The 20,204-nt window shown below is 41.5% G+C and overlaps 1 protein-coding gene and 1 long non-coding RNA gene across 9 annotated transcripts in view; one reads left to right on the top strand and one right to left on the bottom strand.

Moving 5' to 3' along the window:
- Nucleotides 1-8,980, top strand: part of LOC310845869 — a 35,918-nt gene extending 26,938 nt beyond the window's left edge. The window contains exon 6 of the long non-coding RNA XR_014565013.1: nucleotides 8,090-8,980. This is a non-coding gene — a long non-coding RNA (uncharacterized lncRNA). The remainder of the gene's footprint in view (nucleotides 1-8,089) is intronic.
- The window catches only part of SH3PXD2A (SH3 and PX domains 2A), a 253,175-nt gene that overhangs the window by 137,162 nt on the left and 95,809 nt on the right, over nucleotides 1-20,204 (bottom strand). For all 8 annotated transcript variants that reach the window (XM_083741558.1, XM_083741560.1, XM_083741552.1 and 5 more), the window contains 2 exons: nucleotides 12,298-12,374; nucleotides 5,736-5,827 (listed from right to left, as the gene is read on the bottom strand). In XM_083741558.1, the coding sequence (XP_083597684.1) occupies nucleotides 5,736-5,827; nucleotides 12,298-12,374 (169 nt within the window). The remainder of the gene's footprint in view (nucleotides 1-5,735; nucleotides 5,828-12,297; nucleotides 12,375-20,204) is intronic.

Here is a 20,204-nt window from a genome sequence, read left to right as displayed (position 1 = left end):
AAAAATTAAAGCTGAAGTTTGAAAAATATTTATTTCCCCGTACATCTAGAAACACCAACACACCAACTTGCAGAATGTCTGTTCCTCATCTGCTGCAAGCATCATAACACACACTTCACTATCAGGGCCTCTTTGATATTTCCATCTGGAAAAGGCAAGCGCTGCCTCCCTGAAGTCTGAAAACTACCTTTTAATCTCCTATTCTCCTTGATCTACTTCTTTTTCCACCACTTGTTCTAGCTCCCCAATGAATTCAAGGATCACTCATCTGTCTAGTTTCTAATGCTCCTTAAAATGCTCGCAAACTTTTCTCAGAAGGGGCTCTGAAATTTAATTCAGGTGATTCCATTCCTTCAAATAGGGCCAGTCACTAGTCTATGCAGGTGAATTTTTTTTTAAGAAGGACTGGGAGAAATAAAACTCTTTAGATGGAGCCCTTGTATGTCCAGATTTCATGATCCATTTCTAGCCTTTTACAGCCTGCTGTGAAGACATGCATTTTAATGGCTTTAGCCTCATCGCTATTTGAACAACAGGGGCTTGATCTGTGTATTGAGAGGGAATAAGAGAACAATGGAAGCTTTTCTTTTATGCTTCTGGGCAGCCTAAAAGAAGTTTGCAAGAATGGAGCTCAGCTGTGCTGTGATATTTCCACCACCACTCAGTGGTGGAAAAGGATTAACAGATTAAAGGCCTTACCCAACAAGACAAGTGCACTGTACACATATTCAGGTCCCATATCTAAGGGTCTACTGCAAACTCAGGATCATCTGAAGAAGATTAATAATCCTCTTCCGCTTCTTTTGATCTCACCATCGCAAGTAGTTGAAGAATCTTAAAAGTGGAAGTGAGAAACTTACCATGCACACCAGCTCCCTCGGCCAATAAAGCGAGATGAGCGCCGCAACCTTATGGTAGTTATATTGTGATGTTTATTCTTTTGGTGTATTGTTGCCTTAGTAAAGATAAAGGGACCCCTGACCATTAGGTCCAGTCGTGGCCAACTCTGAGGTTGCGGTGCTCATCTCACTTTATTGGCCGAGGGAGCTGGTGTACAGCTTCCGGGTCATGTGGCCAGCATGACTAAGCTGCTTCTGGCAACCAGAGCAGCACAAAGAAACACAATTTACCTTCCCGCTAGAGCGGTACCTATTTATCTGCTTGCACTTTGACGTACTTTCGAACTGCTAGGTTGGCAGGAGCAGGGACTGAGCAACGGGAGCTCACTCCACTGCGGGGATTCGAACCGCCGACCTTCTGATCAGCAAGTCCTAGGCTCTGTGGTTTAACCCACAGCGCCACCCGCGCCCCTTGTTGCCTTAGGAGCATATAATTAGGATGTCATAGAGTTTAATTTTACTTAAACTGGGGCAGCTTCACACACATACATGGTTAATTAACATGTTTTACAATGACCCCAACTTTACATATTGGTAATGAGAATTCTCATGATGAAAGGTGCCCACTTTTCACTTAACATTCTTGAAACAGATGGACCATATTGTCAATATAACCATGCTGTCTTTTAAGAACTGTTAAGTTCTTAAAATTCTGCTTCCCAATGTGCCATTCTCTACTCACTGGATTCCCCATCATTATTTAAGCCTACAATCTTTTTTAAAGTAATAGGGAGGTCGGATTACCAGCAAGTAGTTTCCAGTGGTTTCCTGACAATTTTTCAGAGAACCCACAAGACTCTAATTAAAAGCAAATGCAATTCGACAGATAAAATATCCTGAGGTTCACCACAATGCTTTGATGTCTGCCTTCTGAGGAGGGTGTTGAAATCTCTTGAATATGGGATATATACCACAGTTGACTCTTGCAGTTGCCCTTCATTGGCTTAGGCTAGAATACTTAGTGCCACTTCCAAGGATATGAGAGTCACAAACTGAATGGCTTGAACCCTGGTTTTCACATTCCTAGGAGGTGCCTCTGCAAAGTAAACTTTCTTACTCAGCTCTTCCACAGCTGCCCTGGTTAATAGATCACATGAATTCAACATGAGTACATCAAACTGACCTATATCGCAACATGAAGTATTTATTTAGTGCTTTGGGGATGTTCAAGATGTTTAACAGAATCCTAGTCATGTTCGTCTCTCCCTTCCCTCCTTCATAACTTGAGCACTCATCCTGTTCATCCCATTGTCTCAGCTGCCTCATGCTTTCCTCTCCCTAGCTTCCTCCTTTGCCCCATGCTTTTAGGCCGGCTTCCTCACTCACTGCCATGGCCATTATCTCAATCTTGTGTTCTGCTAGAACAATCTTTTCTCTAACATGATCACAGTCATAATGGCATTTCCTCTGGTAGCTGAGGCCCCGTTCTGAAAATCAGGTCTAGGGTTATCTGTGAAATTTCAATTAAATCAGAAGCTCTGATAGTTTGATAAGCTGCCTGTCGTTTTGAGTCAAAACATGAGGTTATTTGATCTGCTGTTTGTGTTTCTGGGGGCCAGAGTGCATCAAAGACCATCAGTGCAGACAGGCAGAGAGACTGATGATGTGGTGGTGACTTTACCAAGCAGTTTTTGACATTTATCTCTTGGATACGGTATTCTTTAAAGCACCTAAAAGCTACCTACTTATCTTAAAAGAAATTAAAACTTTTTTTAAAAAAAGAAAAGAATGTGGCCTTGTTCGGATATTTTCTTTGAAGAAGAAATAATTTAGAGATACTGGGATGTTTGAGACATAATGCCAAACCACAGCTTAGTGCCACATGAGGGAGACGTGAGCCTCACACAGGGCTCATCCACAGTTTTGCTTCACCCATATTTTGATTGTATTGTACCAATTAATTCCCCTAGTCTGAGAGCTTTTTGCATTGTTATGTGACTGTCCCTTGCAGAAATATGATCTTACCCACTGAGTTGGATCTTTTCAGATGTGTGGAAAATCTGAAGAGAGATTTTGCTTAACCAAACTTCAATTGAGTGGGTAAGATCAGATTTTTCCAATGCACAGGTATGGAACAACAAAAAAAGCTCTTGGACCCAGAGGAATTAATACACAGTATGTATACAGGCCAAGCCAAAGTGTGGGTGAGACCTCAGGCTCACAGGCTCCTTCCCCCTTCCCCTTTCCTTTCATGACAGGATCCCCTCCTAGCTTCAGGCATTGTTCGCAATTTCATCTGAACCAGCAAACCATGGTTTGCCTTGTCCTACAAACCAGTATGGAAACTAGGATCAAACCATGGTTTGCAATCCTAGTTTGTGGCGTTAAGTTTTGCAGATAGTTTTGCAGGTTTGTACAAAGTGGCAGACAGTGGTTTGCCACAAACAAGGAAGGGAGGGAAGAAATTTCAGCCTGTACGGCGAAGAGAGAAAGCATGAGCTCAAGGGTCTTTAAAAGCTTGTACGCATTGCACCAATCATGGTTTGATATTACATCTGAACCAGACCACTGAGTGCTTTTCTTACAAATAGCAAGTACAGAATATATGAGGAGTTTAACAGATAAGCTCAGATACAAAATAGGGGCATCTTTTCTAGTCAATAAATGTTATCAATTAATCATGAATTGTATTAATCAATTAAAACTGTGTAGCTTCGCATATGAATAATAAAAAAGCTTTTTTGAAGGACAGGGTTATGTCAAAGTAGGTCACACTTGAAGTAGATCCAGTGGGCTTAAAATCACTCATCACCAACAAGTGCATTGATTTCAGTGGGTTTGCTCCGAGTGTGAGTGAGATACAGCCCAATCTTTCTTTCACTGATGATTATGTATGTTTATGTATCACAGAAGTCACCTTCTCAGAAGTGACATCTCTAACTCACGTCAGACAAAAGGGAAAATGCTTCTCATGAGATGGCACTAGTCACCTGCAGTTTTATAAACAATACATTGTGTGTGTGTGTGTGTGTGTGTGTGTGTGTGTGTGTGTTGCCTGGAAAATCAGTTTTTAGTTAGTCACTCAAAAGGTGTGTGATCACGCATGCACTTGGGGCAGAAAGGGCTCCACTTCCTCCCATTTTTAAACACATAAATAAATCTTTGCATGTAAGAGGAATGTTGGTGTCTGATAACCTCCTTCTACCTCTAGGTCAGGATGAGAACATCTGGCTGGACTGCCAATATAAATTCAATTATATACCATGGTAAAACAGTTCAGATCTCCAAAGATATCAATTACTTTGCTGGAAACCAGAGAGCAGATCAATAAGTACAAAAGCAATTTTCAGAAACAGGCATATTTCTTTTTCTTGAAAGCAGAGTGGATAGGTGAATAGAACTACCTTTCTTATGCAGAACATTATGGAATTAGCGATGCAGCGTGACAACCAGCTGTAGTGATCTATTTGCACAATGGATTTCAATTTGTGTAAACAGGGCTCATTCTTCCTTCCCTACTCCAAGAATCTGCCCATGTACCCCTAAAATATACTCTGAAGGCTGGAGGACCCCTCTGGAGTAGATTGCGAGGTACGGCGATTGCAGGGAGAAGGGGAGGGGAAGCAATTCCATTGCACCTGCTGGTGAAATTTCATGCACAACTGGCTTCCTGTCCAATCACAATATTTTGAATTAGGTATTCCTTTAGATGCATAACATTTTTATTACCTTGTTTGTTTGTTTGTTTGTTTGTTTGTTTGTTTGTTTAGCTAGCTAGTTAGCTTGATAGATACTCAACCACTTTCAAGGTTCATCATTTAAAATCTGATCAGAACAGGGCCCACATACCTGTTCCCAACTGAAATACTCCCAAAGTTGCAGAAAATATATGAGGAGGAAAAAATCCTGTAGGGCTAACCACAGCTTTGCGGGTGAAATTAGGTCAGGAAAACAGCATGAAGAAAATAGTGAGAATTTACTCCAGCACTACTGCTCCGATCCCTCCACCCCCACTTACTGCTGTGTTAAGATGAAAATATTTGGACATACATAATGTGTAATTTAGCTTTATATCGCCTGGTAGCTGCATTCCACTAGTAAGCAGCTGCAATACAGATGAGGCAGAGGAACATTCACAACTCCTTCCTAGGTACACTTGATGCCCTTTTGTTGGGTTGACAGAGTACTAGGAGACCAGAGAGGATAGCTCATTTGGTAGAGCATGAGACACTTGATCTGAGAGTTGTGAGTTTGAGCCACACATTGGAGGGGGGGAGAACCCCCCCCTGCTAATTACAGTCTGCTGGGAGGAGATATATAGCACAAATAATATAGTTATTGGTAATTCAGCAGAATGGTAGGTATATTTCTCTTCTGCATCCAGCAGAATCTGCTCTCCTGGTGTGCCTGATTTTGCTTTCGGCTTCCAAAAAATAGGCTCTCCGGATATTGTATCCGTCACGGATCATAATCAAAGCCTTGCAAATCATCTTTGAGCATGAGTATATCTGGTAAGGTAGACGGTGATTAAAACTTGATATTTTAACTGGCAGGATTTCCTTCAGCTGATAAAGCCAATACTTTTATGACTTTAATGATTCCTTGGAAGAACACAATTAGGCAAACTAACAAAGCGAGAAAAGTTCTGTCCTCTGACCTATGATTAAACAGATGCCAAGTTTGTTTCAATTTTCCCCTTGCATAAGCGCGCGCGCACACACACACACAGACTTACATGTGCCAAATTATAGTCTCATTTCCCTGGGAATTAAAAGCTTAAAATAAAACCAAGTGTTCTTCCATCCTCTGGATGCGATAAAATGAAATGACCTTTAGCTTCCTTCCTCGCTAACAAAATTGGAGAAGTGCAGCAGCAAAAGCAACAATGGAACTTACTCTTTAGGAGGGTTTAGGTCCTCTGGTCTGGTCTCAAAGAACTGAAAGACTTCATCACACTGTGAAATGTGAGGGGGAAGCTTCACCAATGCCTGTTTTTTAAATATATATAAGGGAAAGTCAGTTTTTTAAAATATGCCAAGTAACAAGAATTTATTTATTTTAAAAGAAAGTTTTGGATCATATCAACTCAGAAATGTTAGTGAATAAAAACAGGATGACATAAAAACACAAATTGGACTTATAAACTTGGTCTTCAAGCAGATTCACAGCTGTCAATCCTTGTTCAATATTCCCCAACCTTGGGCCCCAGATGTTTTTACACTACAATCCCCATCATCCCCAGGCAGTATGGCCACAGGTCAGGGGTGATGGGAGGTGTAGTCCAGCAACACCTTGAGACCAAAAGGTTGAAAAAGCCTGCTTTAGTTGGTCATCCCTTTCTAGGCACGGGACAAGCAGAAATGTAGACTAGTCCTTAGCGATGGGGAATTTTCAAAGAGAAAGACACCATCTCTTGTAATGGTATCATTAGCTGGTACAAAAGGAAGAAACAATCTTATGCTCTATATTTAAATAAGCATAAAAGCTAGCTGTTCTGGGTCAAAACATACCTATACTATTCTTGTTTAATGTTTTGTTAAAAAAACAGAGTCCTTGACATTATAGTCTCACTCATTTCATAATTCACTTAAAGATGCTTTACTTTGAACATTTGACCTATTGTAGTTTACTTTGCTTTACTTTGAACATTTGACCTATTGTAGTTATAGATGGGCAAGGTGCCATATTATACTTCCCAATGCCTCCAACCAATTAATTTACTTGAGATTTATATCCTGTTCCAAGAGCACTGTTGTGCATCATGGTTTTGAGTCTTGATGAAAGGTTCAGATATCCTTTGATCATTATCCTGTGCAAAATGATGCCATGGTGATCCACGTCTATTATTTATTTATTTTTCAAAAAAGGTATTAGGAATACTTCCTTCCAATTTCCAATGGCTGGTGTTTATGCACAGGATCAGACAGAACAATTTTGACTTCCCAGATTGCAAAGAGATTTAAACAAATCAGCAAGGATAATGGGTAGGAGTTTTTTTACTATTTTTTCTAAGGGCTCGTCCACACTACTGCTTCTCACGTGCCTATAAAGCACATGTCTGAGAGGTTTTCTGTTTGACCAATGCTTTCTGAGTATGAGTCTCAGAGGTTTTCCCCTTACCCTACTCATTTCCCAAGGAAAACATGCTCTTTGGCTCTAAATAGAAACAAATGGAAATCCATGGAAAACCCAATTGCTGTTCGCTCCTAATGAGAGCGAACTTTTCATTAATTGTGTGAAATGCTGGTGTTGTTTCCATATAACCAATAGGGAGGAATTGCTGAAACTATAAAAGCTGGTATGGCCCACAACCATGCAAGGGCACTCTGAGATCCCTGTGTTTGCATTCAGGTGCCTGTGTTAATCCAATCCATGGTTTGCAGGATCAGGCACTGTACATGCATAATCCCTCCTCTCCTTTCCCCTTCAGTGCTTGGTTTAATGAAACACATCCTGATTTTATGAGCCAAATAAGGATTGCAAGCCAAAGTTTAAACTTGAATTTGCAATTTTGGTCTGGAAATTCAAACCAGTTTGTAGTCTGACAAACCAGTAAGCGTTCCATTAAGATGGGCCTGCTTATAGGAAGAAAGGTGAGGAAAGAGTGAGTTCATACAAAGCTTGTCCCCAAGACTTTGTTGAACAACTAGACAGCATGACATCTGAATAGAACCTGTGTAGATTGTTTCTGCAATTGAGCTAGCCTCACACAGCACCAGTAGTGCAAATTGTCCTTACACAATCTAGTGGGGTTGGGCTGCAAGCAATAGCTTTGTTGTAAGCGACAGCTATATCAATTTGCTTCTTTTACTTCAAAACAGAAGATATATGTACTTTGTGACTGGAGAAGATAAACACACCATTTCTTGGGGTTTTTTTTTCCCCTAAGGAAAAGGTTAATGAAATGTCAAGACATTGCTGTGAGAGTAAAGGCTACGTAGCCCTGCTCACATTTGTCAATTTTTCAAAAGGCTAAAAGATCCCTGTAGCACTTGAGTGGAGGGAGAGGGAGCAAACAGCCTCTAAAGCGTTTGGGGAATATTGTTGTTTTGAAATCTCAAATGCTTTTTAAAAGCTCACAAAATGGCAGGGACATCAGAGTGGGAAAATTGTCACTCATCAAGTACTGATTTAACAGGCACGATCGAAAGGTGTCAATGATACTCACGGAACCACATTCTGCAAGTGCCTCTACATTCTGGGCTCAAGTGGTTTTGGAGTCATTCCCTTGGGAAGTGTAATTCTATTAGAGGGCAAAGGCTTTTTAATGCTTATTTATTTATCTTGTTGGATCAGGATACTGGGCTGAAGAGACTTTGGTCTGAATGATCCAGAAGGACATCAGAAGGAATTAAGTAGCAGAGGACGGGGGCATGGAGAAGGGGAATGGACAAGGTAGCAAAGAAGCCACTGGTTTAACAAATGGAATTAAATGTTTTGGCAAATAAGAATGGAAAAGGCATTATATGCATTAACAGTGCAAGATACATTGCAAACACATTTAGAGAGGCTTTATGTGACCACAACAGTTGAGAACCCTTACTAAAGAATGAAATGTGTCTGGTATAGAAAGCCTATGAAGAAGTAGCTCATTATTTCAGATTGGGGAAAACTGCAAAGATGAAAGAAGAAAGCTGCTTCAGATGGGCCCTGGAAGAGTTCAATTCACACAAAAAATAATGCCAAGTTTGCTAACAGGAAAATGATCCAGGGAGATAAATTCCAGTGGGCAAGAAATATTTACAAGCGCAGCTCACACAGCCTTGCTGATTACCAGGCAAAACATTCAGAGTTCTGTTGTTTGTGTTTATATACATGAAAAGATAGATCCCTTACTGTGCCTGATCCTCAACTTGCCTCTGGAAAGCCTTCCATTACGGTGCCAGAAAGAGCCTAATTATCAAAGTTGAGTTATTTACTTTAGCAGCTGTATGGCTATGAAACACATCACACGGGTTCTTGGGAGGTCTGCTGAGCAGAGGTAGCCTGGGCATCTCCTGTTCTTCACTTTCAAAGATTCCAGTCAGCTATACAGCAGATCTGATTTTGAAAGTAATATTTGCCATGAGTTTCTCTATATGCAGAGATTGGTGTACTTTGATTTGCATTGCTTCTTTCTGCTGAATAAAATAAATTCCATATCTGCTTTTTCTAGGGCATAATTTGTAAAAATGATTTGATGTGTCCAAATATGGCCTGGTACCAATTCCATGTCGGGGGACACGGATGGGCTGTGGTCTAAACCACAGAGCCTAGGGCTTGCCGATCGAAAGGTTGGTGGTTTGAATCCCCGCTACAGGGTGAGCTCCCGTTGTTTGGTCCCAGCTCCTGCCCACCCAGCAGTTCGAAAGCACGTCAAGTGCAAGTAGATCAATAGGTACCAGTCTGACGGGAAGGTAAATGGCATTTCTGTGTGCTGCTCTGGTTTCGCCAGAAGCAGCTTAGTAATGCTGGCAACATGACCCGGAAGCTGTCTGCAGACAAACACTGGCTCCCTCGGCCTATAGAGTGAGATGAGCACGAAACCCCAGAGTCGTCTGCAACTGGACCTAACAGTCAGGGGTACCTTTACCTTTACCAAGTCCATGCTACATATATATACATTGTGTGAATTTGAGGTAGTGATCTACTGACTGTGATACCATTGTGGCAGCAGCAATCAAGGATTGCATTAGACTTTTATGGAAATGTCCACAGTCCAATCATCATCTTAAGACAAGTTTGCTATATATTTGCCAAATGCAGATGGCATGAAATTGGCTCTAGACCATTCACATCTATAACACAGTACAGAAGTTCGGTCCTAACAACTATACCAAGTTATTATGTGTTAAACTAGGGCCAGAAAGAACCCAGTTAAATCCCTTCTCTGCCACGAAGTCCAATCATCATCTTGCACCTATTTCACAGGATTGTTCTGAGAGTAACCACAAAACTGTCCAATGTGAAGTTTTTGTGTTTTATAAATTTTATTTTTCTTATCTACATGTTGCTCATATTTTGGCAGGTTTTAGTCTGATAGAGACTTTCACAGAGATACCCTCACACATTGGTACAAGCCAAGGGGCAGCTGAAGAGTTCTGAGGCTAACCAGAGTGGAGTTACACTGCAAACCTTTCGGCCACCCCTTCAAATTCTCTTTTTCACGGTCTTTGTTCCGGTTTGTTTTCTTTTATTTATTTTGTAAGAGGCACAAATATTTCCTGGTATATTATTCCCTAATTTTGGGTCCAATCATACAAGTTCCAGTGCATGTTAGTTGCACTACATCCCACAGAGCACCACTGTAACTGGAGCAGCATTGTGTGTGTTAGAAAAAAGGGCAGTGTTTGTACGTTGTGATAAACCACATTGCCATGCAAGCTACACCTGCCGAAATTCACAACTATCAGAGGTGCAAGGGCCTCCCTCTTTTTCACCATGCCACCCTAGCTGACTTGTACACTGGGCATAATATGATGTCTCCAATTAGTGGGCATTTGCATGATCACATTGCATATCATGTGAGTTCATAGAATCAACTGTGAATCTCAGTAGACAAGGGACTGCTGCTTTTTTAATAACTACATTGTTGCCGATGGAACAGCCCTACTAACATTCAATCAGTATAGATGCACACATACACACACAATCTTCATGTCAAGCTGCAGCTTGTGCTTCGTTCAGTATCGATTAGAATTTTTAAGAAAAAAGGGGGCCTGACTTCACTGCAAGGGGACTGATTTGGTAGATTCCACTGACACAGATAGTAAACAAGGCCAAGATGAATACTGACTAGCAGTTAGGTAGCCTTTGTTATCACAGCCATAAATGATATAACAATTTCTCAAGCATGTATTTCTCAGACACGTCCCTCGCGCCAGTAAGGAACTGTCTGCTTCTCAAACAATTGCATCTTAGATAAGTAACCAATGTCTGCTTTCTGGGTGGGGTCAGAGGCCACCTCTACAATCTTGGAGTGAATTCCTGCTTTCTGAGCAGCACGTCTGTTCAGTGAACCCATGACATTATTTCATATGCACATGTTTTGCACAGTTCCTGTCTGAACGATTAATGTGAAGGATACAGTGTGAGTACACGTGGTTACAGCCATTACGCCTTCATTTGCCAGACACTGCATCAATTGTTGCACAAAAGGCTTGATCTCATAAGATAAGGTTTTAGTTCCGTTTTCCCTAGCCAGAGGGTTGAGAATTAATGCTATCTTTTCTTTGGGTCTCGAGCTCTTAGAACTTTGATGCATTTTGCTATCAATACGCTTCTACCACATTATTTTGCCTAAAACTATACCGGGGGAAGGGGAGGGGAGCAGAAGCTGAACTAATTTTAAGAGACCCTGTTTGACCCTCTATTGGTCAGCAAGTGCTAACACCATGGGCATCATATCTTTGCCTCTGTTTAACCATGCTCAGTGAGGGCATTTATAAGATCAATTAATGTAGACTGGTTACTTCCTGATACTCTTTGAGTCTTTGTTCATATGATCAGGATCCAAAAGAATGAGGATACATGCACACACACCATTCTAATACAAACAGCATTTATATTAATTGTGTGCATATTTGGCTGAACAGTGGAGTAAAAAAATCCTTTAAATCAATAAGTACTATTTTGAAAACACAACACGATGATTGTGAAAGGGGCCCAATTATGTGTATGGTGACTGAGAAGTAAGCCCCACTGAATTTTACGGAGTTTACTCAAAAGTAAATGTGCAAAGGATTTGCAGCCAGAGAGAAGCAACAGACAGTTTGATTTTAAGGAGCAGCAGGCCTTTGTAACTTACTTTGAAAAACCACAGTTTCTAGATGTAGCAGCTGGCAACCTCACAGGAGTGAACCTCCAAGGATTCCAGCTCCAGGATGTTACAGCAGCTTCCTCTCTGGTCTTTGACCTATAAAGCTCTATAGGTGAGGTATACCTATTAAGCGTCCTCCTTTCTTTCCTTCTTCCATTAGAAATAATACTGAATGAACATGCCTCCTGCAGGCACTGGGTCAAGGTGATCAATCATGTAAATAGTTACTTTTAAGAAGAAAGAAAATACTTTGAAAAATACCATGGGAGTCTTCAGTAGAACTGTGTAACACTGGATATTCTAGATTATGATGGGATGGGAACACATTGCCACAGGAGTTATTTAAGAAATAATTAAATGTCATAGGGGTGTTGACATCACTTAAGAGAGAGGCCTATATTATATATGTCATTTTCCACTATACACCGCTGGAACTCAAAGGGCGCATTCTGAAGGGTAAGCAGCATTTTCATCTTCCTTTATTTTTCAGATTCAGATTACAGTTAATTCAACTATGCATCTTTTGTTTGTGTGAGAGGGAAACTCTGCAGACATACCAGTAAGCTAAAACAGTCCCGTTCCCCTCTAAATATGTTTGGGTGACCATCTCTCATTGTGTTCTGTCAGTTATCACTCTCCTAAGAAGATAAGAATTCTTACCCTGCAATAGTCATCAATAGGTCGTAGCCTCTTCACAGCGACATCTCGAATGTGACTTCTCCGGAATAGGATTTTACCTAGGGGGGAAAAGAGGATGTAGAAATTGAGCAGGTGCCTCCTAGACAACACTTTGACTATTTGAGTCCAGGTGTGAAGAAAAAGGTTAGAAAGTTGGATCTCTTCATAATGCCATCTCTAAATGAGTAAGGCTTGTGGCAGAACAAGAGGTCTGACAGTTTGGATTTGTTACACTTTTTCACACTCTAGAAAATGTGTGAAATAAGGCTGTCTGTCAGATTTTTAGTACTGCAGGCATCGGTACCCAGTCAAAGGTGTAAGCATGGGTAGGCAAACTAAGGCCCAGGGGCTGGATCCGGTCCAATCGCCTTCTAAATCCGGCCTGTGGATGGTCTGGGAATCAGCATGTTTTTACATGAGTAGAATGTGTTCTTTTATTTAAAATGCATCTTTAGGTTATTTGTGGGGCCTGCCTGGGGTTTTTACATGAGTAGAATGTGTGCTTTTATTTAAAATGCATCTCTGGATTATTTGTGGGGCATAGGAATTCATTCTCCTGCCCCCCCCCCAAAAAAAAATATAGTTCGGTCCCCCCACAAAGTCTGAGGGACAGTGGACCGGCCAAAAAGTTTGCTGACTCCTGGTGTAAGGAATCAGGGCTCAGAACAGTGAGGTCTGAATGCAGGACCCTGGTGTCTTACTGTCTGAACCACCCTGCCTGGAAGCAGCTGCACCAGATGGCTGGAGAATAATACATACAGAACCATCCATTCTGACTAGATCCTACAAAGACAGGGTCTGAAAAATGAATCAGGAAAGCCTGATCATGGTTGTCTATGAGCTGGTAACTTCCAGGTTGGATACTGTAATAACCCTGCATCTATTTCAAGGGTTGCATGTGTTTGCAGGATCAGAACCAGGTTCTCATCAACAGCGGGCTGGTGATGGCTGCTCTAACAATACTTGCTGTCTCTTTGGAGGATAAGAGAATGCATTCCAGCACCCCTCAGTAGCTGGCAAAATATCAGTTTAGTGGGTCTGGGTGTGATTAAGAAGACCTGTCAGGCTAAACGAAGGGAGGATTAAACTGGGGGATTAAACTGCATAAATCATGTGTAAGTTTTGTTTCACTTCTCATTCCACCACACCAACACAAGGCAACATGGGATACATGCCTTGGTTTTTCTCGCAATATGGGACCAGGAATGTGAGGCTTAGTTTAGGGCAAACTGCTGCACAGAAGGACACTATAAAAACATCCTAATTTTGTGGGGTTGTGGTGGTCATTACTGTTTTTACAATACAACAGCCCCCACCTTTTCAGCATTCCAACAACTGGTGTGCTGGGCAAGCTAAGCAGAAATTTTAATAATGCGTCGTGTGGAGATAGTGCGGATTGTGAACGACTCCCATTCCCCAGTTTCTAATCCAAGCCACAAAGTGAAAACCAGACTGGTGGCGACCGTATTTTACAAAATATAAAGCAGCCATAGATGTGGAACACATGAAAGGCCTCCTGAACTTGTAATTCAACTTCGCTGAGCAGTTTACAAGGAGGCTCATTCCTGCCAACAGCTCCAAAGTACCATAATAGATACAAGGTTTGGACATGAGAAACAAGGCAAGTGTAATGTTATTGTGTAGAACAGAGTAATAAAACAAAATAGTATAAAATAAAAAGGATGGGGTGAGGTTCTAGGATATGTCATATCTGCATTCATTCTTTAAATGCTGCTGCTGCTGCTCTCTAATGGAAGAGAGATTGGGAAGTCATCTGTAGACCATTTAGGCTGGCAAAAAGACCCCACACCATACCCAGTTCAGGAGAAAGGCAGGGATTAATAATAATAATGATTTAACCATTATTGCCCCCGGAGAACTCAGCAGGCAGGAGGAGGAGGAGGATGGGAACAAAACCAGAACTATTTGGCTCTACCCAGGGTAGACGCAGGTGGCGCTGTGGGTTAAAGCCTCAGCGCCTAGGACTTGCCGATTGAAAGGTCGGCGGTTCGAATCCCTGCGGCAGGGTGCGCTCCCGCTGCTCGGTCCCAGCGCCTGCCAACCTAGCAGTTCAAAAGCACCTCCGGGTGCAAGTAGATAAATAGGAACCGCTTACCAGCGGGAAAGTAAACAGCGTTTCCGTGTGCGGCTCTGGCTCGCCAGATGCAGCTTTGTCACGCTGGCCACGTGACCCGGAAGTGTCTCCGGACAGCGCTGGCCCCTGGCCTCTTGAGTGAGATGGGCGCACAACCCCAGAGTCTGTCAAGACTGGCCCGTACGGGCAGGGGTACCTTTACCTTTACCTTAGGGTTTTTTTCAGCCAGAACTCATCGGAACTCAGTTCTGGCACCTCTCAGGTATGCGCCATTGCCATTATAAGAGAAAAAGGGAGGTGTTCATGGTGAGTTCTGACACCTCTTTTTCTAGAAAAATAGCACTGGCTCTACCTCTGATTGGCTTGGTCTCCACTTACTGTTGGTCTCCCTGCCTTGGCAAATCCACACCATGATCAACCCCTGCCCAGAAACCAATGTCCCCACTGTGAAAGGATGTGTGGATCCAGAATTGGTCTCCACGGTCACTTACGCACTCATTTTTAAAACCGTGTTTATGGAAGACAATCGTACTCGGCTGCGAGTGATCGACAAAGAAGAAAAAGAAGCCCTATCAGCCCCAATGGACACCAGCCACCACTGAGAGAGAGAAATAAGTAATTTTGGTCCAGGCATTGCATTTTCAGCTATAGCATTTTCCCCACATACTACCCCTTCCTTTCCACAAACATGCACACACAATCTTGCAAAATCCCAATTTTAATTTTTTTTTAATGTGCCTAATTCCAGCACAGAAACTGCTTTGAGTTTTTAGTGCATACATTTTTATGTTAGCCTCTTGTGTAAAATCATTTCCATCACAGGGAAATTCAAGCTACTGTTTAAAGATTTCTTGAAGACCTGGGAAGATCAAATATCCCCATTTATTGCCAAGAGATTTATGATGATCTGTATTGGTCCATCATCAGGCACAACTATAATTGACTTGCTGGTTGAATGCATCATTAAGCCTTCCTTAGAGCTGTATGATTTGCTCTGATTTTTAAATGGAGAATTGTTCCTAACGTTGTTGCACCATGTCTGTATAGGGCTGTATAAATGGGGGGGGGGGAGCTATAACACCACTACCACCACCCTGCTTTAAAGAAATATATTTCTCCTCTTATCTGTAGTAATTTTTAGGCACTGGATGAGGACAGATCTACAATTGGTACTGGGAAACAAACTTCCTTTATGCTTCTCACCATGAAATTCCTTCCATCACTCTGCAGGAGAACAAACACTCAAGCCTCTGTTACAGACAATAAAATTCATAAATGGCCATTATAGGCAAGCTGTCTGAAGCCACTTGGACATCAACAAGAGGAAAGCAGGGGTGGGGAGACACAGAGAGTGTTTTGTTGACAGAATGTCAACTTCATCCTTCTCATCACAGTGTAACCAATGGCCAAGGAGCTGCACAAATATACCAACTGAAATTGCATCCAAAAAGATTCCCTTCTTACAGTTTTACAGGATAAATTAAAGACTTCTTGCATCATCTCTCTGACAACTCCTTGAAGTAAAAAACAAACAAAAAAACCCCAAGTTTTGACTGCATGTGCAGTAGACAGGACAGGGCTGCTGTTATATAAGTCAAGATATGCTACTCAACAGGCCTTCGTCAGAAACCTGACATGAAGCCTTATAGTCAGGTGGGAATCATAACTTTTGCAGTTATAGAACATGGTTTTTTACGGTATGTTAGGGACATACACAATTGCAGTATCTTAAATGACACTCACTGAACCTGCTACTCTCCCATGCCTCCTGCTGTGCCTTCTTGATAATTCTTTCTTTAAGAATAGGAAGGAAAGAAGGAATAGTGTCCATGACTATGGTTGCACCATACACCCTCCCCAAACAATTCTGGGAACTGTTAACAGTGATGGTAATTGTAGTTCCATGAGGGATGAACCATAAATGTATGGTGTGTATGTAGCATGTGTAGAGCTGGCCTGTAGAGAACTCTGCTTCAGATGCTGCCCTAGTTGTCCTGCTTGAGGGGGAGACCTCAGCATTCCCAGCCTGAGGATGTGGCTCTTCCATCATCCTTGCAGTCTGAAGATGCTTCCCTTGCATCCTCTCCCACACTGCAAAATAGGTTACAGTCCCTTTAAGTATAGCAACTAATGCTTGGGGAGGTGCAGAACCACTGGAAGATCAGTTACAGATAGGTAGCCGTGTTGGTCTGCCATAGTCAAAACCAAAAAAATTCCTTCCAGTAGCACCTTAAAGACCAACTAAGTCAGTTCTTGGTATGAGCTTTCGTGTGCATGCACACTTGTATCTGAAGTGCATACTTGTATCAGATACACACTAGTGTATCTGAAGAAGTGTGCATGCACACGAAAGCTCATACCAATAACTGACTTAGTTAGTCTTTAAGGTGCTACTGGAAGGAATTTTTTTGGTTTTCACTGGAAGATCAAACCCTGATAGCCTTTTCAAGGCTCCAGAGGACCCTAATCCTTTGCTGAGAAAACATCTTCCTAAACACAACTAGCATGGATTTCTTGCTGCATTATTCATTACCATAGAACCCAAGGATACTTTGAATGCCAAAAGTCCCAGCTTCACTTGCCAGCATTTCCAACCAAGGCTGTGATGGAACCCTGTTGGAGTCTCTGCAGAGTTGATGCCAGTCACTGTAGAACAATGCTCTGGTTTGGTATAAGGCGCCTTATCACCTTCTGAAACCTGTTAACATTTGCTATGCAGGCTATTCTTACTTCAGCCTCCAAAAGAGGAAAAAATCAAAATGAAAGCTTAACTGCAAAATAACTACACTTCAGCTCACATAAGAGAATCTGCTGTTATTAAGCAAAGTGCCTGTGTCAGAATGAACCCATTCAGGCCACACAGAGCCATCACATTTCAACAGCCTTTCCCCCAATGAAAGCAAAAGCATTAAGAAGCTCACTCAGGGATTGTTGTTCTAGCCAATTACTTCCCCCCTTGAAAGGAAAAGTGTCCTAAGCAAAAATGACAGCAGGATCTGCCTCCTGCTTTCTCCACAGTTATAGAATTTTTTACTATATAAGAAAGTACAGGATATATGACAGCTTTTTATATATAAATACAAATGAATACTAGTAAAACTTAGAAGGAGGATTGTGAACTGACAAATGTTCTTTTGGATCTTGAATAATTGCATCTGAATTTCAGAGCATAAGGCAGTCGCACTGGACAGGCTGCTAGAAAAACACTAGCCCAAACAAGCTGGGCCTTCTTTCCAAGCACAGCCAAAGAGAAGCAACAACTCCCCAAATACTGCCTGCCTTTGTTCCCTTGTGCTGCTGTGCTACGCAGGCTGGCCATCGTTTACAGAATCCTGACACCAAGAACCTCACATAACCCTCAAAGGGTGGTCAGGTTTGTAGACTTGAGGTCTCCATTTCCATCCTGATGATGGATAGATGCCATCCTCCTCACAGGCCTATGAACAAAGCACACTGAGAGCTCAGCTGAGCACTCTCCTACCTTTCCACATCTGAAGGGTGTGTGGACTGGATGGACCGGATGTGCTGTATGAAAGCATTTTAAACCCACAAATAAAGGCACGCTTGCCTTTTGAATTTAGAGGCAGGATTTTCAAGTGGCTTCCATGCAAAGTCAGTGCAAATCTTTTTAGATAAAACTACCCTTTAAGTCCAGCACAAATCAGTCTGTGTGTCTAAGGTTCTAGTAGCTCAGATTTTAGCATCAAGCAATGCGGATAGGTCTGCACCGGTGTTTCTTCCATTCAAAAGAGGAAGGGTGCAGAGAGGAAGAGATAGGCTGTCCACAGGAGCAATTATTTCATATAGTTGGGAGAAAAAATAATATATGGTTTCCCATAGATATGGGCAGGTGTTTTTTTAAAGGATATGCATGCTTTAAAATACAGAAGATACACTATTTTGAAGAAAATGGCTATACTACGAAACAATGTTGTCATTTTCATTTCAAACAACGTCTCTGATTTTACGAGATTGCTACCCAAAAATGTCACAGGAAAAAATCACCAAAAGGCATATGTTGCACTTCTTAATTGGAACAAAACCAGCTTATAGCCTCTGTCAATAATACAGCACAAAATACACCAAGAAAGGCTGTTAATACAATTATCTTCTTATTGCTATTTTAGGAGACACAGATGGGCTGGTAACAGGATCTCTTATTCCATAATTTATGAGTACATGTGTCTTGAACAATTTTCCACTAGGGATATCAATCGCATCCTGTCCATTTTGAAGAAAATCCCCTCATGGCTTTATTTGGAACTAGCATGGCAAATAAGACATGGTATTTATCTTCAATCCTTCACTGGAATCCTAAGTGTAGAAGTAACCCAGTTGAAATCCTATCCTCCATCTATTTTCTTTCTTTAAAACATTTGGCAGAAATCGTATATGTGTATTTGGGAGTAAGTCCCATTGAACTGGATGGAACTTACTTTCAAACCTGCATAAGCTCATAGGGACATTTGTATCCTGCTTTACACCAATGAGTCTTCTATTAGAAGAACTGTCTGGGGTAAAGTCTGGTAAAATCAGACACTGGGAAATACTGAGTATTTAACAACATCTGATTTTAATAGTCATACAGACAATATTGCAGCACTTTTGAGGTACAGGAAACTCTCAACATATACAGATTTAATTTACGCACATTCAGGTTTACATGCTTGGCAAAAAAAAATTTAAAAAAATTAAGGGGGTTAGAAAAAAGAAGAAGAAAAAAGACTATGGCAATACCTCCTGCCATGGAACCCAATGTGTTTTAACTTTATGTGATATTGGCTTTATGCACTATCCCTGGAACGTAACTCCTGCGTAAGTTGAGAGTTGCCTGTACTTATTATTAGACAAGAGTGCTTTTATTTATAAATGTGTTACATAAATTACAAAGCCAAGTTCCAATTTGGCAACCCTGCAGCTTTGAAACTGTGGAGCTTGAAATGCTCCTGGAAACTACACTAAGTGATGGCTTATCATTGCGTCCAGGTGTACTGTACAGCAAAATATACACGTTGCAGTTAGATTTTGTAAATTGAGTGGGGGAGAACAAGGACTGCCACCATACAGCTTATCTAACAGTAAGCAATCTATCCCCCCAATGTCCCTTCCCACATATTTAGGTGGGTTTTTCATCCACAAACGTTTTCACATTTAGTGTACTATTTTATGTTTTTAAAACTTACTTTAAATAATATCATAAAGATGGTCATGTACACAAATTATATTCAGCCTGGCTTCTTCTGGTGTCTATAATTCTGCATTCACAATCATGAGAAACCCATTGTGGGCTAAAACCAACTGGAAGGCAATGCATTTCTGCATTTCAAAAATACAGTTATTATTTCTACGTCGGCATCCATACATATAATTGAACCCATGTGAACTTTTTGCACCTCTTTTTTTTGGTAATGCATAACTGGCCACCCTCATGCAACAAGCACAAGAGCTGCCTGTTGAGTGCTTCGAAATCTTGGCTTCTCCAGCAATAGTAGTTAGAAACCCAAAAGCAAAACAGAGACTGCTTCTTTGAAGGGGTATCAGTTATCACAAGAGTTTGAAGTTGTTTTGCACATGGTTACGGGGAGCCCCAACCTGACAGCATTTGGAACAGCAGCTATCAGAACAGGGACTGGCATAGCTGTCATCTGGAATCAGCCTTTGAATGCTTGGTGTGTCTCCCTTTCTGATGCCTAGTTGTAGGGGGCTGTTTATGAAAACAAAGAAGCCGCCCCATTCTCCATTCTGCCCAGGTTCACTGGGAGAAAAATGGCAATAACAAAAAGGGGGTGGGGCG

Source organism: Podarcis gaigeae, assembly GCF_964106915.1.
Source record: "Podarcis gaigeae genome assembly, chromosome: 5".
Classification (NCBI taxonomy): domain Eukaryota; kingdom Metazoa; phylum Chordata; class Lepidosauria; order Squamata; family Lacertidae; genus Podarcis; species Podarcis gaigeae.
This window is presented reverse-complemented; position numbering and strand designations above follow the sequence as displayed.